Source organism: Papilio xuthus, unplaced genomic scaffold (assembly GCF_000836235.2).
Source record: "Papilio xuthus unplaced genomic scaffold, Pxut_1.1 DF825946.1, whole genome shotgun sequence".
In the NCBI taxonomy this organism is placed as follows: domain Eukaryota; kingdom Metazoa; phylum Arthropoda; class Insecta; order Lepidoptera; family Papilionidae; genus Papilio; species Papilio xuthus.
In genome coordinates, this window is record NW_013532703.1 from 14,050,086 (window position 1) to 14,076,776 (window position 26,691).

At 33.6% G+C, this 26,691-nt stretch overlaps 2 protein-coding genes across 7 annotated transcripts in view; both read left to right on the forward strand.

Annotated features, from left to right (window-relative positions):
• Nucleotides 1–8,104, forward strand: part of LOC106124987 (protein rolling stone) — a 13,321-nt gene extending 5,217 nt beyond the window's left edge. For all 4 annotated transcript variants that reach the window (XM_013322059.1, XM_013322058.1, XM_013322061.1 and 1 more), the window contains exons 2-6: nucleotides 3,334–3,484; nucleotides 3,621–3,832; nucleotides 5,956–6,096; nucleotides 6,217–6,444; nucleotides 6,562–8,104. In XM_013322059.1, the coding sequence (XP_013177513.1) occupies nucleotides 3,334–3,484; nucleotides 3,621–3,832; nucleotides 5,956–6,096; nucleotides 6,217–6,444; nucleotides 6,562–6,707 (878 nt within the window). In that variant the 3' untranslated portion in view covers nucleotides 6,708–8,104. The remainder of the gene's footprint in view (nucleotides 1–3,333; nucleotides 3,485–3,620; nucleotides 3,833–5,955; nucleotides 6,097–6,216; nucleotides 6,445–6,561) is intronic.
• A 3,176-nt stretch (nucleotides 8,105–11,280) lies between these two features.
• Nucleotides 11,281–26,640, forward strand: LOC106124781 (protein rolling stone). Of its 3 annotated transcripts, XM_013321745.1 has the most exons (8): nucleotides 11,281–11,454; nucleotides 15,845–16,223; nucleotides 17,124–17,198; nucleotides 19,038–19,139; nucleotides 19,433–19,543; nucleotides 19,809–20,004; nucleotides 24,205–25,762; nucleotides 26,533–26,640. In XM_013321745.1, the coding sequence occupies exons 2-7, from the start codon at nucleotides 15,935–15,937 to the stop codon at nucleotides 24,398–24,400; spliced, it is 969 nt and encodes a 322-aa protein (XP_013177199.1). In that variant the 5' UTR covers nucleotides 11,281–11,454; nucleotides 15,845–15,934; the 3' UTR covers nucleotides 24,401–25,762; nucleotides 26,533–26,640. The 3 variants fall into 3 exon arrangements, with proteins under 3 accessions (XP_013177199.1, XP_013177200.1, XP_013177201.1); XM_013321746.1 differs by lacking the exons at nucleotides 11,281–11,454; nucleotides 19,038–19,139; XM_013321747.1 differs by lacking the exons at nucleotides 11,281–11,454; nucleotides 17,124–17,198; nucleotides 19,038–19,139.
• Nucleotides 26,641–26,691: the final 51 nt, after the last annotated feature.

The window sequence follows — 26,691 nt, forward strand, 5'->3', positions numbered from 1 at the left end:
ATTTTTGTTTGAAATAGAAAAGTACTTTAACGGTCAAACTCATTAGTCCAAGGCAATATCAAAAAGTACCTAATAACTACGGCGATAGAATTTAATTACATGTGCTTCGATATTAAAATTAAAAAGTTAAAATATCAAAAAAAAATATTGGCTTGGGATTTGAACCGCCGACCTTACGTACCAACGGCGGCGAACGGTAAGGCCACGAGACCAAACTAGAATATATGATAACAAACTTAAATTTGATGTTGGTTTTATCTACCTAATATCTGTCATCCGCGACGAACACTTTTAGTAAATTTTGAAAAATGGTTTGATGCAAAGTGTCAAATGAATTTAACACAAGTAGTTTATTCAAAATTGTACTACAAGTGTATAGAGATAGAGTTCAATTTTGTCAAATGTTACGATCTTTTTGCGCATCTTGACTGCTTCGTTACTTATGACGCTGTGGCTGCTACGATATTTATGAGCACCTTGCATGTACTCATATATTTGACGCTGTGTATGTACCGATGTATTTGAGCAGGGTGAATGTATCTATTAATTTGAAGACTTTTGTTGTACCGATATAATTGATTACTTTTGATGTACCTATATATTTGCATATCTTGTCTGTGTCGATCTATATGACGCTGACTGTACAATCATAGTTAGTCATTCTGTTAGCCGGGCAACGACATAAATTAGGCTTACATCTTGATGATTGGGCTGATTGGCAACGATGCAGGTGGCCGGGGACGAGACGATCGATCCGCTGTCCGTCAGCAGACGGGCAATTAGCTGCATTGAGAATGTGACATCAGTTGAACTGTCTGCGAGGCCACTTAGCGACTCAACGTTACTAGCTAAGCGTACTCATAAGTCCTACCCCACCGGCGTACATATTACGTAGAATCTATAATGTTACTAATATTATAAATGCGAAAGTTTGGATGCATGGATGGATAAGTGTTTTGATTCCGCGCGGTCGAAGTCACGGACAACAGCTAGTATTAGATATAAATTACTAATAGCCAATTGCTATTGAGATTCGAGAACTGTAATTCATTTTGTTAAGTATAACAAAAATGTATTTACACTAGCCAAGATCGATCAAATACTTAGCAAATCTTTTAATAACCTCTCAAATAATAATCTCATTTTGCGCACTGTATTCAACTCGACGCGAGTCCAGCGTTATAGCATTATAAGGCTATCGTATGTTATACCCGAGTAGTAATTAACAACAACATAATAAATTCAGAGAATAATTAGTTCCAATTTAAATTCGAAGAGAACTATCTATGGTTGATTCAACAAATATTTAATTCTTGGGACTACAATGTATGAATCGTAAAGGTAGCAACATACTACTGTAATTGAAAATGTTTCTGACGCATACAGGAAAACACACTAGTGTGTTCCGAACATTATCCGAATCAATGGTGTTGGGAAAATGTCGTTTAATAAAAGTTTATCGCGGGCCCTGTGCTGCGCACTCATTGCGATTTATAGCGCTCAAGCCGCGGCATCCGTTTATCAATGCTATATTCATTGCCGCTGCAACGTTCTATAGAGTCGCCATCTATTGTGCACCAATTTATATGTGCTATGTGATTATTCAATTTACGGGCTGAAGTTGAAATTAAACTTCAAATATATTCTGGGATAAAAGAACGTCACGAAAAAACAAAAATTCCTTTAGAACGTTAGTCATTGACTAAAGCTTAAATATTATAGAATAAAGATCAATAACATAAATGTAAGTGAAATTTCGATAGGTGTTACATCTATGACGTTTACTGTAACTACTTAAATAAATTTTAAAAAACTTTTGTTGACTAAAATTAATTTTGATAATATGAAGTTCGGTACCCATCTCCGCATTTTTCTACGAACTGTTTACAAACACCGCGGCACTACTAGGAAACGTTTATTTCATTAACAGAGTCCCGTGATATGGGACTTGTGAGACATCGCTGCGATTTCGTGCAACCAAGAATCTTAAATTTATTTAGAAATCTAATGGACCAAAAAAATCTAACGACTATAATTTATAATATTTCTATGATGTGTAAAAATTTTATTTTTAATTCATTGCTTAATTATTAATATACTACTATATAATATTCATTTAAATGATATTATTTCACATCGTAGTTAAATAAAATTAAATTAATTTTCTCTGAAATTTAATCTATCTTGTAACAGTGGTAGAGCCCGCTTTAACATCTTCGCACGAATCGGCCCGGCTCGCCCGGTGAAATACCACGACCACACAGAAGACAGGCGTGAAGTGGAAGCAAATCCGCGTTTAGTCTGATGAGTGTGCGTCCCGGAGGCCAAAATTAGTCCTCTTTCCCTTACCATCCTATTTCTTATAAGGAAAGGATGGGACGTGGAAGTGGACTTTCCGGATGAGAGGATGCATGGAAAGGGAAAATATTTTCTTTCTGTGCATTCTCTCCTCCGTCGATTAAAGGTAGGCAACGCATATGCAATTGCGTATGTCTATGGGCAACGGTCACTTCGCTATTTCAACGATTTCAGGTGGCCGCTCGCTCGTTTGTCACCTTGTGATAAAAAAAAAACAGTCTTAATTGCATCAAAAACTGACAATGTCACTATTAAGATTTTTATTTAACAGTTGATTAGAAAACTAACAATAACCATGTAATTATGTAAAGTAATTATTATTTCATGACAACATGCCAATTGCTTAGAATTTTAATTGTAAATGAGACAATTTTGTACTTATATGGGAAATTTCATTACTCTTATAAGACTCCTTTCATGGGTATGAATATAATAAATGTCATAATCAGTTTATCTCAGGCGATGCATTCACGTTAACTCATCGAATCATTAATTTGATATCACGTAACTGTGAACTCATTGAAGATTTCATTTTTATTAATTTAGATTTGTTGATATTTAAAAGAATTTTTATTTAAAGAAAGATCGTATCATTGACATATTTTGCAGGAACAAAGTTTTATTGTGTTTTTATATTTATTGATACTAATCTTACTATCTTATCTTACTAATATTATAAATGCGAATATTTAGATGGATGGATGTCTGTTTGAAGGTATCTCCGGAACGGCTGAACGAATCTCGATAAAATGAGGCATACATATGTAACATAGTCTAAAGGAACCCATAGGCTATTGATTTTATATTTTTTTTCAATTCCGCACAGGCGAAATCACGCGCGACCGCTAGTTATTTAATTAAAAGTTAGCTACTACACCATTACGACATTAACAATGTAGGGTCGGCGCTAGACAACGTGAGCTAAAAATATAAGACGAAGTTTTATATTGGATTGTTACTTTTGTTGTATTGTAGCGATGAAGAAGTCGTGCAAGCCGGCGATGCTGGGGCGCGTGTGGGCGGCCAGCAGACGTGCACTCAGCCTGGAACACGCGCCGCCACATCAGTTCGCCTGCTGCCAGTGGCAGGCCGGACACAAACCTTCCTTATACTACCTCACATATAGGTAACACAAAGCTACTCACACGATAAATAAGGTCTAATATGTTTTAAACGCAATTCTTGGTCTAAGAAGAAAGAAACCCACAATAAGCCGTTACAAGTAATTTGTCACAATAAACTGAGATGTTTTCTTTAATCAGATGGTTGGTGTTCCTGACGGTGACATCTATAGCGGTGGCGAGCTTCGCGTGCCAGCGTCTGCCGCGACTTTACAAGGGGCCCAAGGTGGAGCTAAACTACTTTAAGTGGTTTATCTACTTCACCAACTGGGGCTACCTCCTGATCGCACTGCAGGCAGCACTCGCCCTCGCCGTTGTACACCGCTACAGAAATGAAAAGAGTCTTAATATTAGTAAGTATTATAAGTTAACTGCTTTACAGTTGTCAGCTCTGGTATGCGATTATATTATTTCTAAAATTATATTCGAATCCATAATCACTAAATGTCAAACTTAGAATTACTTACGGTACGGATTTCCGATCAAGTGCCGCCATTCGACTATTGTCGTAAACCATGTCCACAAGCATATAGCTTAGGTACAAGAAATATTAGTAAATTAACAAAAAATCTACTAATATTTTAATTAGAAAAAAAGAATCTCAGAGAACAGTTATGAATAAGGTAAAATTTTATTTACGACTTTTATAATTCATTGATGAGAGTAGCTAAGAAATGGCAATTTAAAATGATTTACATTAACTCTGATAATTTTTTTGATTTTGAATTAGAAGCTAGATAAAGTCACATGAATGACTTTAATTCACTGTCACGACCATATCTCTTTACGGTCATTAATTGTATTATTTTATGAGTTACCGATAGCACTAATTACATTATATCTAGTTCATAGAAAAGTGTTGCTTATACTGTATTGAAATAAGTACTAGATTGCAGTAAACTCTAAATTGATTACATACGTTAGGGACTTATGGCTCAACAGTTTGACTCCTGGAGTTACGAAGTTAAGGATTATGACTGAAGATTGTTCTAATGAACAAAATGCTTAAAATTTCTGATGATACATCTCTCAAGACACGAACACCCACGGAGTACACAGTTAATGGCTCAGTGTCAAGCATCGCGTGATTACGTCTGTTAAGGTCCTAGAGGAATGTCGACTCGTGTGATACAATTAGCCCCAACTCAGCGTGTGTGCTAATACGGCACTACCGAATGTCGACTGATTCTACATCACGTAAAACACGTACTCACATTTGTAGGAGAATAATTAAACTGTCTATATGTTAGCATCAGTCATCTACAAATCCAAATCTACAAGGATTCTCTAATTATATTTATCTCGATTCAAATGTGATTTATAACTTCTTAATAAATGTGTAATTTTACTGCAACTCACGCAACTGCATCTTTGTTTTGGCGCATACTTGAATGTTTTTCCGTTTCCGTTTGTTTGTATTTACGCGTGCATTGAGCTGCCACAAGCGAGTACGCCTCGTGCGCAATAACACGCGACCTGAGACAAATGACGTAACAGTTATGTTTTTACAATATAAGAAACAATTGACGCCTTCAATTATGAAACAAATAATATTGATTAGGTTAATGTTCGTGTAAGATTGATCTGTGACAATTCATAGATCTTCTATTATTGTGCACGCGTAATTCGGAATCTTTAAGGCATTTTTTTACAGTGTAATTATTGTACAAATAAAATACCATAAAGAATTAAACTCCAGTCAATTAAATAAACATTGTTCACAGCGATGTCACTCAGTCACAATACAACTAGGTTTAGTTTCAAATGCATAGGTTTGTAATAAAGCCTTTAGGTACTGCAAACATTTTAATTCAATGTCAAACGTCCGGAAACAGCGTTACTATACAAAAGTACCGGCAATGTTTCATAGAGCACGAGATCTTAATCAATGTTTACCTTACGTCATTGTGGATATCAAATGGTTGTTACAATTGTACTCGGCTGACGGCCGAGTGTTTTGCTAATCATTTCATTTGAAATTGCATTTTTAAGTACTTAGCAGCTTATGTAATACTTTGAATTTAATATTGAATTTCTAATACTTTATAGCTATCGTGGAATGCCCTGCCTAGGGCAGTAACTCACCGGTCAGTCTGCGCCCACTCTATCGTTCCAACCATAGGGGACGCCGGGTCACGCACACTTGATTGATACAATTTCGCGTCAATTAAACCGACCGAGTGGACCGTCATCCGCTACAATTATCCTTATTGGTTCCCCATTCTTGTCATTGACGTAGATAAACGGACCAATATGTTTCGATACGAACGCCAATTGCCATTACGAGCCGCTTTGAACGGCTTCCGTCTATTTGTCGTTCAAACTTCAACTCGAATTTCTTACTGACATGGTATCTAATTTTAACATAAGCAATTATATACACTTTTATTATCAATTGTGTCGTGTATCCCAAAAAAGAAAAATAACTAGAATTTAAAGCAACATCTCCTAACACGACAATAATCCACGATTGCAGGTTGCGATGATGACGAGATCCAGATGCCGCGTCGTCAGAAGACGCCGGTGCTGTGCCGTATGTACTGGCTGGCGCAAACTGTCGCCACTGACCTCGCTTTTGTCATCACGCTCGTATACTGGACGCTTGTGCATGACCCTAGTAAGTTTTAAAGTGTGTTAGTTTCATTGCGATTATTTTCACATCTAATTTTGATAGATTTAACTTTAACAAAATCAATTACGATTTAGGAACTTGACACTAATATTTTAATAACTCTAGGAATACACGAGATAAACGCGCTGAACCTGTTGGTACACGGCGGCAATTCGCTGGTGATGTTGGCTGAGCTAGCGGTGACGGCGCACCCGGTGCGCGCCGCTCACGCTCTCTACGGCGCCGGCGCCGGCCTCGCCTATGGCCTTTTCAGTGCCCTCTACTGGGCACTTGGTGGCACCGACCGCCTCGGACTGCCCGCTATATACCCAACCTTAGATTGGAATAAACCTGGTATGTGAAATCGACTGTCGCTAAGTACACTGTCGAAATTGAATAATGACAATTTCTGACATCTTCTGTTGAAGGCTTAATGTAGATGAAACTAATGTACACTTTTAATATTTTCAGGGTCTGCGTTCGGTTTTGTAGCGCTATGTGCTGTGGTGATGATGTTTGCGCACGGCGTGGCGACGTGCCTAGCAGCGGTGCGCGCCCGGGCAGCCGCGCGACTGCGCCCCGCCGCTCATGACCGTCTCGCCCTGCCCGCGCACTGAACCAACACGCATAAGGATAATAAATAATACATCTATAGAAGTGATCATTATCCTCGAACTAAAGTTAATTGAGTCTGCACAAAGCTGTTACATCGTTTCAAAATGAGTACCATGGACTCGCTTGTATTGTACTTTCACCTGCAAATAACAGCGCCTGATGAAATGCAAGTGGCAAAAATAAATCATCTGAATGATATGTTTTAGTGTGCGTGTTTCGGCAGTGTATACACACGGTGTTATATACATCTGTAGTGGTAACAGCAGAGTGCAGAGAAGACATTGTATAGATCCACGGCTTAAGTCATGCACAAAGTTTCACTTCTAATTTCTAATATTTATTATTCTTATGCTCGAAGTGTTTAATTATAAGTAAATATAGATGTGTTCTATATACGTAGCGCGATGTGATTTCAATTATATAAGTGTAAAATAATGCACGTTTATGTAAAATGCAAGCTGGCATATTGCAAAAGGACGCATGGATGCATGTTATGGTAAACTCAGTATTATTATTTAGAACAAAAGATAAAAAGTGATATTTTATTTCGAAATTTTTAGATGTCTAATTTAATTATTTTCTACATTTTAACTAAAAATGTGATATAAATTCACCTCCTTCATCAATTATGATTTAGAGAATCTCATAAAGCACTAATCTATCGATACCTTAGAATGTTATACCAATGATTATTTTAAGTCGAAAAATATCATGTGAAAAATGGATTTTAATTACTTTTTTCTTATCAGATCCTACAAAATATCTTCAAGTTATTATACTTTTTTTATACTTTGAAATTTACGAATGTTATCGTAATTTTTAATTTGTCTAAGATTAAAAACTTTTTATTAGGATCCAGAGTGCGAAGTGCCAGTAGTCTATTTCTACTAAAATCGTTTGAATTTCCACTTGTATGTAATTAAATGGATAGGATTTTAAGTTAAAATAAATGGTATTGTTCCTAGCCTAATGAGATATTTAGGCGTCATGCTGTGATCAGAGCATCATTTAGCTTTATATAGCTCATTGTAGAACATTTTTGTGATCTTGAGAGCAATAATGACAAATCCAAAGATTTTAATACATTATTACTGTAATTTCACTATAAAATCTCAAAAACAGTATAGACCTGGACTCATTGAATATTAAAGAAAAACTATGATTAATATTCATTTTAAACAAATTCCATTTTTAAAATTTTTGTGGCTGCATCCCAGTAGTACCTTTACCTCATACTTATAGTTCAATAGATATGTTAGGATGTTCACATTGCTTTCAAATGTTATCCTAATAGTTCTATATAGTACTATAGTATAATTGTTCCTCTTGACTTTATAAAAATATAAAAATTAAAAACTTCATATTTAAACTCAACTTACAAACAAAAGAAATCTTCAATTTAAATGTACATTTATAATTGCAATCAAAAGTGATTAAATTATTCAAACTTTCGTGAGACATTATACTAAACTGATATATAAACATGGCTAAACACTCACGTATATTCGTCCGGTGGCGGCACCGACTAGTTTCGAGCCCATCGGGGGCCCTTCATCAGGATGAGTGGTACTGGTATTATTTCGCGGACGAGGCCCGTCACTCACTGACTGACGGGCGACGGCCACTGGGTATATACGTGAGTGTTTAGCCGTGTTTATATATCAGTCAAAAGAGATTACATTATACTTATTAAAAGTAGGTTTTTATAACGTACGGACAAGATGTTGCTTGTAACGACATAAATTTTGTCTCATTAGTACTATATAATACTGATGGGATTCTAAACACTAATTTGAGGCCTGAACATTTTTAAAGAACCACAGGTATGGTACAATTGTGATGGTACTACACGCATTTTACTGTATCTTGTATTTATATCATTAGAAATAGTAATTCAAAAGCAATACATTGTTAAATCATATCATAAAAACATAAGCTAATGGCTTTTTAAAGCTAATAAATATAATTTGTATAAGTTAGATCTGATTTGAAAATGTTATAGTATTAATAATCTATTATGGCATTTACTTAAATGTATAAGTATGGAATAAGCTAAATAAATATACGATAAGCTTAATTAATATTTACTCTTGATATTTGAGTATAAATAAAATTGTTTAGCAGTGATATTAAAATTGTGTTTTAATATATTTACAATTTTAGCGAGTATACACACTTTATAGATACAGGTTTTCCTTGAAATCGATGTGACAAATAATTGTTGAAATAAACGTTTCTGTTTAAGTAATATTTAAAAGCGCCTGTTAAAGTTTTGTATTCAAATTGCAGGTTGTGAAAACAACCGCTGATATTTTTGAAGTTAACGGTTGATAACTTTAAGACTTCAAGTTGGAGTAAAGGAGTTAATGGTTGACAGAGTATAAAAAGTCATTTCAATGTTTAAAAAAGTTACTAAAGGCATCATTAGTGGATCCTTTTATGCCTTTATATCCTAAGAGATGTTGAGATATTCACTTAACTTCAATCGTAATTGAAAGAAAAAGACGTGATTTAACAATATTGTATCTAAACTCCCAACACATAAAAAAGATAAAAAAACTAGTTTAATTAACATAATTAATCCGAGCAATAAATAAAACATAAAACTGCTTAGCGAATACGCAGATTAGTGAGTAGCATACGTGTGAAAATCAGCTCTAAACCGGTTCAATAGATCAGGACCCATAGACATCTACCATTTAACAACGCCTCAACAAATAAATTGGCAGCTTGCGGCTCAACGCGATCTACTATAAGTATTTGAATCGATGAGCCGCAAGCCAACTGGTGAGTCGCAGAGCATTCAATCAGGCGCTCGCGACTTTGGAATCGTTAAAGCAGACAGCGCGTCCCTTGGTGACGATGCTGTCCTTTGACTCGCAGCTCAAAACGCATATCATAACTCTAATCAGGTACAAAATGAGCTGAACTGCGAGCCTGCACTGCTCTGTTTCACATATGAGAACCGTGACCTGATCTGCAAGTCATTTTAGCCGAGTTACCCATGACAACTGGTAGGATACGTTGATTAATATATTATGTAAGACGTCGCCGCGCTGTGAATTAGGTAAATTATCCAGTTGACCTATTTGGGCAACTTATTTCCAACTCAGACGCTATAAAGCGTGAGAATTTATGCATTGGCGTCTATCGCGTATTGTTTTCGTGTTAAAAATGATATCTATAATAAATGAAAGTTTATTTAAAATTTAACAAAATTAACAAAAAACTATATTAGAAACGTAGACTTATTTAAAAAAATCGTGAAGCTTAAACCACTATAGCTAACAAAATATACAACTTTTTATATTGTTAACCAAGTTCTGGTATGAATTATAATCGTATTTGCACTCAAGGGGCTCTAAGCATGATAATATTAAAGAACAAATGTCTCAATACATTACGCCACAATCAGATTAGCAATTGAAAATCAATTGTTCTTTGTTCCTATTATTAGTTATGGAGATAAAATTACCAAAGCATGCTATTACATCCTCACAGCATTGTGTATCATAAATAATTTATTTGCATAATAACATGAAAATTTCACATATTATACTAACGATGGATTAAGATAAAGTTAGGCATATATTTACAGACTTATAAATTCTAGCTTGTTGTCTGTCTGTTGCATAAAATAATATTAATATTATTGTCTCTAGGACGGTTTTTATTTTAATAAAAGATTAAGCAGCTAATATTAACAATGGCATAATAGCTGGTCGACGGGATTTAATGCGCTCAACCAAAACGTATTTAGGGCACGTACCCATACGTGACCCGTTTAGGGCGGCGGTGGGGAGCCTCAGATTTTATTCACGTAGTCGTTAGTTGTTATTTTTCATAATACATAATTCTTTAGTAATTTAAGTATGCATGCAGTCTTATGCTATAAAGAAGAGTATGAGCCAATTTTTTTTTTAATTCTTGCCTGTGAAATGATTAAAAATCATAATTTTTTCGGCATGAGTGAAAACTAAAAAAATAGGTCACGTAGTATGGGTATGTGCCCTTATATCATTTATCCTTACTCCTATCTTCTTAATTACATAATATATTAAGTAATAAAACCCTTAGTTAAGCTTGTGATACAGGGGCATGATAATTATTTAATTACCTCGCTTATTTATCTTTATTTATAAGTCATTGAAGATCAATTAACCATTTTATGTGCAATATTCAAGTAACAGAATGATGTGTGGCCTTGGGTAATTAGCCCATAATTCTCAAATGACACTGAAGGTGGACAATGATAAAACTAAATAGTCTGTAGCTATTGAAATTGATAAATAAATAAATGGTAATACTTTTTAAACATATTATAGCATAGCACCTTTCCTCACGAAGAGCATTGGAACAACAAAAGCAAACTTACCAAAGAAAATATCAAGAAAATTTTTAAGGTTCAGCTTACTTTTATAATTATGCAGCTGGAAAACCAAATGAAATACTACGATTATTTTCCTTTCTGGTTTTCCCCGTTTAAAATCACATCCTTAGCAATTATAAGTACAGAGCAGGTAGTGCGTGAAGGTGTCTCAGACCTTGATCGCCAGACCGCATATCGGTACCCAGCATCCGTACCGAGGCGCATCACTAGCTCGGCTTGCGTCCAGTCCACCACCGCGCTTCGACACGCGCGCACGGCACAACACTAGCTCAAACAAAGCGCGCTTAAATACGAAATTAGTGATGTCGTTTAATTAATTTCAAATCTATGTAAAAATAAGTGCAGTGTAATGTATAATGGTGGGTACAGTTAGCTAGCGTAACATTGTGAGTTAAATAAAATAAAAAAACAAATAATAAAAATTTACATAAAACAAGTAAGTAATATAAGAAATTTACGTTACATATTACTGATTTTAATGCCTGGAATTATACATCTTTCTATCACTTTTAAAGTTACTAAGCGTCAACACCAAACGTTTACATGATTTTCGAAAAGAAAATCGATTTGAGACAGATAATATAATATAATACAATAAAACGATCATATGTTGCCGTAAAAACGAAAAAATACGACAAACGAGGAAATTCCTAAACGTTGCACTTAAATATTACTAGGTAAAGATATTAATTAAATATGACTACTACTAATGTGAGGTCGAACCAACGTAATAATAACATTTTTATGTTATTACACACCAAAATAATCATCATTATTTAAATATTTTATCATTGTCCTGATCGGTGAAGCAATCTATATAGTTCTCTAGCAATGTACATTGTCTTCGCTTCCTAAAATCTACTTTAAGAATTTGCGTTAATCAGCCATAAAATAATTATATTAATACCGGGTGCATACAATGTATTAGAACCTGGCACATTACCACATCGTGTACTAATCCGGGATAGGTCTTGGCAGGCTACACTGTATTCATAACCTACATCACATAAGTTCCTCATTCTATTAATAATTAAATTCATTCTTAATTTTGCTATTTTAAAATAAATATTTCACACACACGTTTCCTATCTTGATCTGAGTTCTAATAAGTCAAATTATTTAGAAAATAAGATGTTAGAATCGTCATACTAATCTTACTATAATAATATTATAAATGCGAATGTATGGATGGATGGATGTTTGTTAAAAGGTATCTTCAATACGCCTCGTCGAATCTCGATGAATTTTGGCACAGAAGTAGATCATATTCAGGAAGAATACCATCACCATCGGCTCCCTTTACGCCCCCACCGAGGGGCTCCCAGTAACCTAACCTAACCTACCCTACGATAAGGTGTCATAGAAGAATATATAGGCTACTAATTTAGTTTTTTTTACTACAACGCGGACGGAGTCGCAGGCTACAGCTAGTTAAAAATGAAATACAAAATCTGGAGACAGAGTATAATAGTGTCGCGAGACATAAATATGATATATCCAGTTATATGGCGTGACCTGTTTACGAAGTAAATTAGGGCGTTTTTAAAGAGTACTCCGAATATGACCTGACGATTATTTATTGTTACGTTTAGGGAAAAGATGGCAAATTACTAAATTTTAAAATTATTTTTATTCAATGTCAAGGTTTCAATTATCAAGGCGTCAATTTATTTAAAGCTTGTTAAACAATTTCTATTATTTCATTAATATTACTCATTCCTATACTCAGTACAGTATATTTACATATTTTATTAAAATGTATATGAACAAAATTAATTATGTATTTATATAAACAGTGTTACACAATAACTTGATATTTTACTTAAGTTACCAAATCAAACCTGTTGGATTGTAATTTACTTAACATATTTAAAGATAACGTTATAGGACCAGGCAAGGTTATGGAAGTTTTTTAATCAGATCAATGTTAGGGCACGTGTTAGCAACTTTAGATGGATGGATGTTTGTTAGAAGGTATCTCTGGAACGGCTCCACGGATCTTTATCAAAGGCGTAGATGTAGAACATAGTCTGGAAGATCACATGCTACTAGTTCTTTTTTTAATACCGCGCGGACGGAGTCAGCGACAGATAGTGGGGAAATCTTATATATATAAAAGAAATTTGTGTTAGTTACACTATTTATAACTCAAGAACGGCTTTACTGATATGGTTGAAAATTGGTGACGAGATAGCTTAGAACCAGGAGACCGACATAGGATTCTATTTACTCATTTTTTTTTTCGAATTTATGCCTTGAGGAGCTGCTTTTATTTAACTTATCTATATATTATAATAGGTTTTTTATATATCCAAGTGGACGGAGTCGCGGGCGACAGCTAGTAATTGTTAAAATCAAGATAGCATATCTCTGAGCCTTGACTTAGAATGGAGTTTAAATATAAAGATAATTATGCTATATGTGCCCGTTATGACTTTAAAAATAAATTTCGTTTAAAGATGCACAACAAGTTCACAACGTATACTCGTATATTATTATTGTCTATATTCTACTTTACTTGATAGAAAAAAATAAATAATTACACACCAGCGTAGAATAATAATGAGAAAAAATTACTAAAGCGCTTATAGATCATATGCGTTGAGATAAAATACACTTTTTAACCGACACTTTTGTTTGGCAATGTATTTTCTCAGACCAAAAAAAGGTTTGGTCGAGATAACGACTTGCAAAAGAATAGTCTACTTCCCATGGCAAGGATACAGTGACAAAATAAATAGTACAGTAAAGTTGCACCAACGTGACTTGGAAAATTACTTCATTTACATCTATTGTAAAGAAAAATGGCAACTGTAATAATAACAGAAAAAGTGTCTTTTGTATGTATAAAGCTAAGTTAACATTACCTTCAAGAAGCGAGCATATCACCATCTCAAAGGCCGGCAACGCATCTGGGGTTCCTGTGGTCTTGCAGATGTCCAAGGGCGCCGATGAACACCTTGTTGTTCCCGCTGCTTGTTTGCCTCTACTCTTATAAAAAAATCTCTTAAAACTTATTTTAATTGTGTTCTTTTATTGATTACAATTTTTCGGTTCGTGTAAATTATGCAGTAATCATTAGACAGATGCGGTATTTAGTGAAGGGAAAACAAATAACGCGTATTCCTCGTTTTCTAAAGCCGTGAATTCTTAACTGCCCGCACGAGCGTGCGATCAGGCGCGCTGCATCCGCGCTGCGATGACCATGTGCGTTATTATTTATCGTATTTAAGATTTTATATTTTACGTTTATGTATTTTTTGATGATAAACAATAAGTACTATTTAAAATTGTGTAATATTTATTTATAGTAATTAACGTTACACAATCTAAGTAAACAAATACTCATAGTTACTGCCTGTTATCTTGCAATCGCGTATACCAATGCTAGAAACCATTTTAATACCTAATGTAGCTTTAGAAGCAAATTAAGAAAATCCTACCGACGTCGATAATAACAGATGCGGCATTTGATAATTACCAAAATTAAATACCATTTAAGATTTCTTAATTCAAGTGAAAATCCTTGAAACAAAGATCTGGGAGCCTTGATTATTATAAGAAGTTTGCTAGTACTGTCTATTCACCCTGTTATGGCACAGTCGTAAGATATTAGCGATATTCATCAATTGGTTGCATGAACAACATTCACGTGTGAATTGACAAGAGGGGCGAGGAGTATTCGCAATAGATCAACCGTCTGTTACTTGGGAAGGTCAAGACCGTGTCTGTCGTGTACGTGTCAAGTGAAGCTAAACAACGTTATAAATTATTTCACAATATAATATATCACTTGTAATAAGACTGTAGAATTAATATAAGAGTAAACATTTTGTATTCTAAGACGGCAAAAGAGCAGGCAGGTTAAAAAATTAAAAAATATACATATAAGTTTACGTAATTTAAACCTTTTAACTATCTCGATGTATTGATTGTAACTAGAAAAATCTAGTTTTATTTAACGTTTACTCTAACAAATAATTTTATTAATGGAGTTAATTTTAACTTAAAGGTTAATACTAGGGTTGACAAACCCTTTAAGCGCCGCAAGGGTTTTTTGACCCGATGACTAACACGACATTTACGACAAATTGTGTTAAAGTTAATTGTTTTAAATTTATGTTTGCATGCGACAAACAAGACGTCGAAAGTGCTTTAAATGTTTTCTCTATTGTATTTAAACCATTTAAGTGCTAATTGTTAGTGTCGTAACGTTGATTGTAATTCAAAATACAGTTGTTTAAGTTAATATTATTAAGAGAAGACACGTTTTATTTTGTAACAAACTAAATATTAAAATTAAGTAAAATTGTCTGATTTAAGTCGTCTGTGCGTAGACATTATAGTGTCCCCGGATTGGTTGTATTTTTATTATTAGCATGCGATATTCAGATTCATCCGAGCGTCATCGCCAGGCACAAACAACTTATTCTTGATACAAAAGTAACCTTGTAACTTAATTATTTTGTCTCGCCTTTCAATTCCGGGTAATCCTAGGATTCGATTTAAAAGGAGACATACATTTTTATTGTTACGATTTTTTTATAAGTGATACGATTTATTTCTTGTTTCATCTTGTAATGAAATCAACTTTTGTTAAGTTTATGCCATAAAATAATTTAAGAAAAAAAAATCTACTAATAATATAAAATATTATGATTTTCTTCTTAATCTTATTAAATATGATCGATAAACAATATAACATTTATCCTTTTTTTAGTTTTAAATGAATTTTTTATTTTTTCACAGTATCAATGCATCGAAAAGTGAATAAAGAAGCAAACTTTTACTAGTCAATTGGCACCGTAATTATAATAAGTGTAAATATAATTAGAAGAAATGACGCAGTTATCATGGAGACAAAAGGCTGGTTGCTTCTTCGGAGCACTAAAGCCAGGAGACGAAAGGCCAGAGTTATTCGCAAGGTCATGGCTGGGTCTGTGGGCTGTGTACTGGCGCGTTCCCATCTTCCTCTGGTCTCTAATCACGATCATATGGTCGACTGCAGCGTTCTGGGGTTCCGTAGACAAGTATATGCTGTACATGACACACTGGGGATTATTACTAATACTAGTGGAATCCTTCTTCGGTGTTATAGTTGCACTTAAAGAAGATCGTTACTTACCAGGTAACATTTTTTACGTATTAAAGTTACGTACAAGTCTTGTACCACACTAAGTGTGGTTCAAGGTCATGGTTTTAGATGTCTTCGTTAAGTTAGTTTTTTTTTATTTGTTTATTGACTAATTAATTAACAAAAGATGAACGTTCATTTTATTCTCCTTCATTAATTGATTCAATAACCGCGGAGTCTGGCACCAAAATATCTGTGTAAAATATATCATCATCCATGTCACTATCTTTGACAAAAACATATTTTAAACAGGATTTTAGTAATAGAAAGTGTCGATAAGTGAAGTAAGTATAATATTACTTAATGTGGTAAAACGTGAATCGGGTCTTGTTTTCATCTTTAGTATAACTATTGAATATATTTGCTAGCGTTGTTGGTAACTTCGTGTCACGATAAATGTCTTAGTCACAAAAATATTTGTTTTGCTCACAATATTCAAAAACTATTATAAAAAAACACCACTCTGAAGTCTTAAATTTAACTTAGTACAATAGGTGATTTATGGAAATTCTAATTTGATACATTTGTATAGAAACATTATGGTCACATTGACCATAGATGCATGTTAAGCAATCATCTTATAGTGCTGTCTATGACCCTGTGGCTGATGTCATTCATTTGTTATTATTATTATTTGAGAATGAGTTGTTGCAACATTAACATCTCACGTGTATTTACAGCACGTGTTTGCGCTTGCGACATAATTTAAGCTCGAAGTGTCCTTTGTGTAGATGAAACGCAAATACAGTGTACATAAACCTTAAAGTTTATGAACATGTATGGAAAGTTTTTGCATCGCTTAAAATCTTAATTATCTTCTTATAACAAAGATCTTACAAACAATTTTTGCGGTTTTTACCCAAGACAAAATTAATTGAACACACTAAAATCTAGGTTTACCAGAGCCAATTCATACGGACGCTACAACACCTGATTATGGAAGTTTCGTTGGATCTTTGAAGAATGAGAGTGAGTAGAAGAGAATTATTAAAGGAAACAGGATTCATAATATTACCTATTGTTCTGAAATCGATCATCGCATTACTTACTTAACGATGCTTACTAGGTCTTTGTACTAAATACATTGGTGACGGATAATTACTGCATACACTTAGAAAAAACAATGGCTCCAACGTAACAAGAATGCTTATTACTAAAAACCATTGAAATACTAATTCTGCTTTTAAATCAATAAATATAATCCATCGTTGAATACAACAATATATTCAACATTAACTATAAGTTATATTAGATAATAAAGAAGTTTTTAAAACGAAGAATTGAAAAAAAAAAGAAAAAATAACCTCTAATGTTTTTGTAAAGTCAAGGACGCAGCGTCCAAGTTCAACTTGGTTACGTGACCTTACACACCACGCAGAATACGTTATGCAAAAGCACCTAAGGCAACGCCTTTTCTGTGATCAAATGTTATCGATAGTTCGCAACGAAAAAATACAGATTGCACATAGTTTGCATGTTTATGCAAAATATTTTGAGTGTTTTAATTACTTACTTTTATGTATAGTAGCAATAAAACGTACAAAATAGCTTCCTTGACCTAATGTTATTTTTAAAAGGCGCAAGGTTACAATTATTCTAATATATCTTATGGTCACGTTTGTGGTAATTTGCTGCTATATTAATACGCTGAGTTTTTAATGTTATCCATCACACAAAAGAGCACATAGAGCGGTCAGTAAACAAGTACAAAGATGACTTGACTGTCGTATAATTATAGGCTGTGTACTCGGTTTTCCCCCAAAAGCAAAGCAAATGATAAAGTAGTTTCTTAACATTCCCTTTATTGTCAATGTTATAAATAATATGAAACGACATTCGCATAGGATCTTTTTTAATAAGATTTTGTTTTTTTTTTAAGGAAATGTAAATAGAGTGGCAACATTTTATTGAATCAAAATCATTGTTTAATGAATAAGGATGGTTTTTTTAATGTTTGCGGAAATATGAAGATATTTACTGTGTTACACAACCTATTGTCTTAGTATAAATATTTCTAGATTGTTTACTAATTTATTAATTTCCTAAGTAAAGGTAACATAATTATTATATCTATAATCTTAGTGAATAAATCTCGATTATTCAAAAAGAAAATCTTATCATCTTAGACTTTAAATCTGACAAAAGGTATCATGTTTACATCAAGTGCATACAAATGTCAGTATATTAATACTTGCGCACGATTTTCCTCAGTAATGATAATGGTTTAAACATTCAGAAAAATTATGTGTTGAAAGAGCATATAACTTTTTAACAGTAAGATGATTTTGCAATACATTTGACAAGTTAAACGATTTCCAGTAATTAAATATAAAAAAAAAACAATTAAACTGAATCTGTAGATTAACTTCGATATTTGCATGCCATAAAGTAATGTGTACTAACAATTTTAACACTTGTCTTCTTTACCTTGACTGTTAACGTCCTTGTACATGACCATTACAAACTGCTTGTCTAACCCCGATACGTTCAAGTTTGTTCCTTGTCCAATTCATTATGTATTACAATTGTTATATCAAAACGTAATTATATTGCACAATATACGGTTACAGAATTTTAAAACCGATACAAACCGGCTGTACTCAAAGGTTAATGCACTTTGAATTTAAGGAGGTTATTGTCATGTTCCAGTTTTAATTTTCGAACAGAATAAATATAAAAAAACGCTACAACATTGATATTATATTCATCAAACAAAAGACTAAAGGTACGTGTCCTTTGACCCGCGCCTTACGAACCGCACGCACAGCCCGCAACGGATTTTAGTTTGCTTTGTATGATTTTACATAGCGCTGCGTCCATCATCCGCGCCCATCATGCATCAAGACAAAACAAATAAATTACGCGCGTGCGGTGCATCTTGGGACATAACGCATATTAGATTTGGTAGAAGTAAGTGCAGGTCAATTTGTTGCATACTCTAAGAATTTGTCGTAGTCACCATGCTAGTATAACCTTATACAATGCTCTTGTCATCGCTGCGCTTGAATAATAAACTCAAGGTATTGTTAACTAAATTCTTTCCGTTTGGCTTATTCTCTTTACCTTGAACATACGTTATATTCTTTTTTCGCATTAACCTTATTCAATTCTGGTGTCGGGAATAGATTTGATATAAACTTACCGACCTAATAAAAGGTATTGTTAATTTTTCAATTGCTATATCAATGTATACAATTTTCCAGATACGAAAGGTGCGTTTCCTTGGTACGTGAAAGTGTATTGGGTACTGTACAACATCACCATTCCCGTTGCCTTCCTTATCACCGTCTTCTACTGGTCTATACTAAACACTGGTGAGTATTACTCAAACGCATCTATTGTACAACAATAGCCAGACTCGACCGTACTTTTGTAGCCTATTATGTCGTTGAAGTATACAAGCATTTAAACATTTAGGGGCTCTAACGCTAGAAATCTAAATTATTCATATCTAATTATTTAAATAAACAGATTAAAAAACTAAATGTATTGTTATATGTATTAAAAAATCTAGTGTTTATTTGTAAGTTTTAATAAGATGATACTTTCCTACGTTTTATAGCGTGTTGTTTGTTTCAGCTATAAAAAAGGTTAACTACGCACCGAACCCAACGCTCGACGTGATGCTACACGGTGTCAACAGCCTAGTAATGTTGGCAGAGCTGTTTCTGTCCGCACATCCCAGTCGACTTCTCCACGTCATGCAACCGCTCTACTTTGGCGTCGTATATCTGATATTCACCATTGTATACTACGATGCGGGAGGACTCGATCCGTAAGTTTATAATTTTCTCTTAGGAAAAACACTAGAGTCTGAGTAGTGTAGAGACTATTTTTAACTCAAGAACGGCTTTACCGATATGGCTGAAAATTGGTGAGGAGGTAGCTTAGAGCGAGGAGACGGACATAGGATACTATTTATTCATTTTTTTTCGAATTTATGTCTTGAAGAGCTGCTTTTTATTTAATTTACGAATATTATAAATGCGAATGTTTAGATGGATTTGATGTGGATGGATGGATTGATGGGTGTTTGAAGATATCTCTAGAACGACTGAACGGATCTCGATTAAATTTGGCATACGTATAGAACACATAGGCTACACTAATTAAGTTTTTATAAATATCCACGCGGACGGAGTCGCGGGCGACTGCTATATTTAAATAACTTTTATTATGGAATTAAGTATTCGGATTGCTTTATTTCATATAAAGTACATTACTTTTTATGATTCGTAAACATATACGCATAATTACTATTAAAATATAAATGAAAGATACGCTACATTTAAATAAGTCGACAGCCTTCATTATAATCGTAATTAACCTTAAATAAACGGAACATATTAACAATATAAATATTTTTGAATATTTATTAATCGACTTTTTTAATTATAAATACTTTTCTGGGGAAGTATCCGGGGCAACGACGGCCGCGAAGAACTCTAGTTATTTGAAAGCGACTATACCAAGGATACAATTATTATTAAACCAATTTAAAGTTTTATGTGTTCATCCTATTCAATCGATCAATATCTAAATAATTTCTTCCAGCGGTAAATTCATTAAGTGCATGTTGCAAATTGTTACAGGAAATCATAAATTTCTTGCTGCAGGCAATCACATGTTAGTAATGCTCTGATTTCATATTCAGGGACCTCACTGAAATACTGAAATAATAAAGTAGGCAATATACAAAGATAGGAGAAACTAATTTCAAAGTCTAAATAAACGTAAAGAGTATTTTTTTCAGTCTAAAATGCATAATACATAGTAGATGGAAATAGAAAAAACAAATGCTAAGTGAATAATATAATTATGTTAAACGTATTCAATTCATAACAGGATGGCGTAAATTATCACAATCCTCCTAATTATCCTCTAATTACTTAAATTGTATTAATACAAAAATAAATAAAAACAAAACCATCAATCTAGAGATCTTTAATTTTTCAAAGTTCTGATAATACATATATTCGTCTAAAACACTTGTTATTTTTTGAGGACTTTTGTAATTAAAACACCTAACTAAAGTTCTTTGCCCTCGTTAAATATATAAAATAGTGCACGCTTATCAAACAATGTCATTGTATTCGTGATCGTCAAACAAAAGCGAAGGTGTACGAACATCGGAGCGTGTTGCGCGTGCGCAGACCTTTGGCTGTGACACAAATATTGTTCTAAGAACGTGAGCTCACATAAATGGCATCTCAAGTTTGTATTTACTGTAAGTTATAAGTGTTTGTACCACTCGTCCTGATTTCGACTTGTAAATTAACCAAGAGGCGTCGTCGTAAATTGTTAAGAATTTGACGCTGTAAATAGCTTGCAGGTAATAAGGAACATATAAACGCTCAAAGAACGTACATGTTAAGCAACAAAGCCTACATCTATAGTATATACTAAAAAATGGTAAAAAACGAATATAAAAATCTTTACGCTCTCGAACCAGTCTTTGTACTATTAAAGTGTAACTTTAAAAAATAAAAAATACATGAAATCTTACGATAATATTAAGTACAACATATAAAAACCATTTTCTATGTCATCACCAATATTATATTAGACAAAACAACAAAGATTATTTGATAACCTTGCTTTGTTTTAGGCGACACATTCTCGAGTCAAGGTAATAAGTATAATCGGTTCGATCACCTGACATTGCCTGCGCCTGCGCATCCTCGCCCATACAACGTCGCATACTAAACAGTTAGCTCTCTGAACAAACGACTATCTTAAAGGTCGCTTACTTATTTAACTAATGACATCTGTTAACTGAGTCACTCGTTACTTTTTTCACTTCATACTATCAAAACAAAGAGGGTCTTGACAGACAGACGGACTGAAAACAAAGTGATCCTATAAGGGTTCCGTGTTTTTCCTTTCCTTTCCGTTTTTTCGTAAAAATTAAGGGCTTCGAAGATTTACGCTGCCTTTTGTACGAAGGGCTAAATATAAAAAAAAATTAAATTGACATAACAGAAAATTATTTATATTATAATTTCCTCACTCACTTCAGAGATAGTGGCTTTAAAACTAACATAGGATAAAAATTATGTTGCGATCGACAACCAGTTTCAACAGAAAATTCTCGTTATCTCGTCAGATATTATTAAATATATGTATTATAAATAATATTCACTGTTCAGCATATTTCCGTCATTTATTATGACCTTATTACTATGAAACTAATTGTATAAATTTAGTTTTGGATTATTTTACACTTAATATGAATTTAGATTTTCTTTTCCATGTAATTAAAAAAATAATTATGCACCATTTTGTTCGTAACTGTCGGAATTATGATTTAATAAATGATAATTTAAATTTTTACTGAACAAAATTTCTGGTTATAGTTATCAGCATTGAAAATATGAAAGATGTTTTTAAATCTTCTTCTTCTAGTGCCTCTTCAGTCATGAAGTTTGGCCGCCAACTTTGGTTCTGTCAAGTGCAAGGCGAAATAGATTCTTCGCTGACCTAATCCCCGTCCACTCCCTAATATTAAGTGGCCACGACTTTTTCCTACGTCCAGCGCGTCTCTTCAATCTTGACCATAATTATCAACTGAAGTAACTTATACCTGTCATGCCGCAGTACATGGCCCAAGTATTCCACTTTACGCTTTTTGACGGTCTACTGAATTTTCGGCTTATAGCCACACGCCGGAGCACCGTCTCGCTTCTAACTTTCTGCGTCCAGTTAATATTTTTAAATAGAAAAGCTTAATTGGCTATGTTTGATCATAACTGAAATGGTAGATTAGGAAATAATGCTTCGTAATGAAACAGAATAATAAAAGACATTAAAAAAAGTGTTGGTCTAGATGTAGGTGTCATGTCCATGGGCGTCGTTGAACACCTCGGTGTTCCCGCTGCTCGTTTGCCCCCTTCTGTTATAAAAAAAGGTTCATACAGTGATCACAAATCAACAAAGAAATGTTAGTAATGGCACTTTATTCTTTAACAATGCTCCTTATTGTAAGGGAAATAAAGTTTTGAATTGAACAAACATTATTTGAGCCTAATGTTGTACACTGTTAGACAAATTCTTGATATTTTTGTGTTCAATTCCATTAAATATTGATAAGAACAATATTGATGTACCTGTTATACTAACGATACGGCACATTATTAGTTGATTATTTAAAAATCAACATGTCTCGAAGCGGTTAACCTCGAATAATCTTAATGTCCATCTAAAAAATCTCACCGCGAACTTATAAATAAACAATTACCTGAACGAAACCTTTTTAATGCATCGTTATCTACAAAAACATTTCTTAAACATAATTCTGGTTTGTACTAAAATGATGTATGATATGTATAAGATTACTATACTATCTTACTAATATTATTAATGCGAACGTTTAGATGGATGGATGGATTGATGTTTGAAGGTATCTCCAGAACAGCACAACGGATCACGATGTAATTTGGCATGATTGTAAAACATAGCCTGGAAGAACACATAGACTACTTAAATCTATTTTTAATTCCAAGCTGACGGAGTCGCAAGCGACATCTAGCCGTTATAAACTCTAATGATATAGTAACCTAATATTGTAATTAAATTATTGTAACTTAGAATAGAATAACCTTATGTAAATAACACCTATATGTTTCTATTGTCTAAAACTCCTATTTAAAAATGTTATCACTACTACTATCTTTATTTGTTTTGTTGATAAATAATAATTTAAGGTTGACATTGAAATCATCGATTAGTAATAATGCTTGTATTTAGTGTCTGTTATCTTTTAACAAATCTGTTATTGTAAGACATGCTAGATGTTTCTATTGAATTTGAACAGCCATATAAGAAATAATATCTAGAAAAATATTTTCAAACGTATTCTAATTTAGTTTACTTTATTTTTCTATACCAGAAATATTAAAGATATTACTATTTCCTTTTTTTTCACTTTGTCCTCTTTAAAGCTAGTAATATTAATTATATTCATCGCATTTTCCAGTTGGGGTCACGTGTTCATCTATCCAGTCATCGACTGGTCCAAGCCGGAGCAGACGTTAGTTGTGGCCTCTCTCACGGGTCTCTTCCTCGTCCTCATGCACGTACTGACCGTTGGCGTGGCGACTTCGCGGGACATTATCGCCAGACGATGTCGCAGCACACCTAATGGATTATACAACGATGGATTCGAAGCTTAATATCGATTATAAAGATATATCGATGTGTGAAGCATCGAAATGTTATAAAGAATCGATAAAATGCATTAAGAAGCATATAATCAAATCGATTGAAAGTAGAAGATAAAGATCTTGCAAATCGGAAGTTCGGCGTATTTTGGACTGTATTTTATTTGACATTAATGTGTCGTGATTTATATTTGACTGATAAAATGAAAGCGGCACAAAGGACTTGTTTACTTAAAAAAAATTTGTGAAATGTCCCAGAGATAACCTTGGATTTAAATACATAACAACATGTTTACTGTTAATAAAATTGGTAATGAATAATTAAATAGTGTATGTATGCTTTAGTATATTACGTAGTTCAAAATAGAAATGTTATGTGTCGTTAAGAAACAGATATTTGTGTAAAGTTTGGTGAAATAAAGCAAACTGTGATGGTTGTCCTATATAAAAATAAATGATTACTTACGAATTTTATCTACCTACGCTGTTGCTACATATGCTTAGAAATAGGAAAAACTAGTAGCAGAAGTGCACTTTCTAGTAATAGCGCTTATCTCTTACCAAAGCACTGCTGAGTCTTTTAATAGCGACAACTGGTGTACTGACATTGTTCTTCAGTTTTATCTTCCCTATGTCCATTTCCACAATATCTAAATAAAGATCTAGAATTAGCTATGGTCGAAAAGAACCCAAAACGCTTTTTCCAAACAAAAGAAAAGTATAGTATACAAGATATCGTGTTTCTATATCTACAAACAAAATAGTGTTTCCCGTCGGCCTTTATATCAATGGACTCAATTGGAATATTTTTCTAATTCCTTGAACTTAATCGGTACAACAGAAATGCCAATCGGTAGGCAGATCTTCCTAATGTTAAACACCAAATAAAACATTGTTTTAGGAGGCTAATTCACGATGACAGCTACTTTTAAATAATTGCAAACTTATAACTTTATCACTGTGTAATCTAGCAAATGATAACACACAATACTATTTGCACAGTACTGACTCAATTTTATACAAGTTCAGTCAATACTCGCGTTCTTCAGTTTCGATAGTGATCGTTACAAATGGGTGTTAAAGATTATTTTAAATATCAACTACAATGGCAAATGTTTTTGTTGGAGCACGAAGATGTTTCCGATTTCTACTTGAGTCCATTCCAAAGAAACCGTTCAGCTGTACCCTTGCTTTTTGTAAGAGCGATTGTATGCCTGGGTTCTGTTGGAATATTAGTATCCTCAGTGATATATGATTTCATGCCATTTGGATATTGGCCTGTATTTTTAACACATTGGGGATTAATTTTGAACACAATTTCAGCCGTTTTCGCAGTTATTGTGTCCGCAAGAGCATATCTACGTGGACCGATAGGTAAGTTAGTTCTATTTTTTCGGCAGTACAACTCAACGTGGGTTTATGAAAATTTTGAGAAACATATCCGGGTTAATAGGCTTAATATTATTACGATGATTAGTTATTATTGAACACCATTCATAGGAGATTAGACGATAATACTCCTAAATTATCAAATAAAGATAACAATATAGCAGGCTTTATTGTTATATGATTACTGAGATAAATTAATGTTTCTCCTTACATACATCTTAATTTAAAAAGATTTCATTCTCATTGCAAATAGCACTTACACGAGTTTGTGATACATTGCTTTTCGAATGTTCTCCAGTTCGCAGGACTCAAAACATTAAGTAAAACACACGTTCGCAAACTTCCAATAAATTTGTAATAATAGTTGATTTCGTACCACTTGACTAAATAAATCTGTTTAAATTCTTATGACATTGATGATTTTTTTGAGGATAATAAATTTCCCTGAACAAATTTTACATGAAGAAGTTTTAACGATCGTGTTGAGGAAGGAAATACTTGAAGAGGCCACATGTGTAAGTGATGATCTTGACAAAAAAGGTCACATAATCTGTATTTGGTAACGGAGGAAGGAATAAAGGCGATTAGCATGTACCCTGCAATTGATCCATAAGGATCAAGAAATATATGGAAAGCGAATACGAGATGTGATTCCTACTTTACGAAAAATTCCCAATAAAGACATTTATTTGATAGCATGTCTGACTTCACTAAACACCTGGTCTATGGTAATAAATTTTATTTTCTTATTCCAGATGCAACATTTGGACTTCCGCGATACGTGAAAATGTACTGGGCTATGACTAACATAGCAACTGTTGTGGCATTTTTTATTACCATATTTTACTGGTCATTTCTAACTGGTGAAGGTAAGAATATTGTAAATACTCTTTGACATGCTTCATTTAATTTAA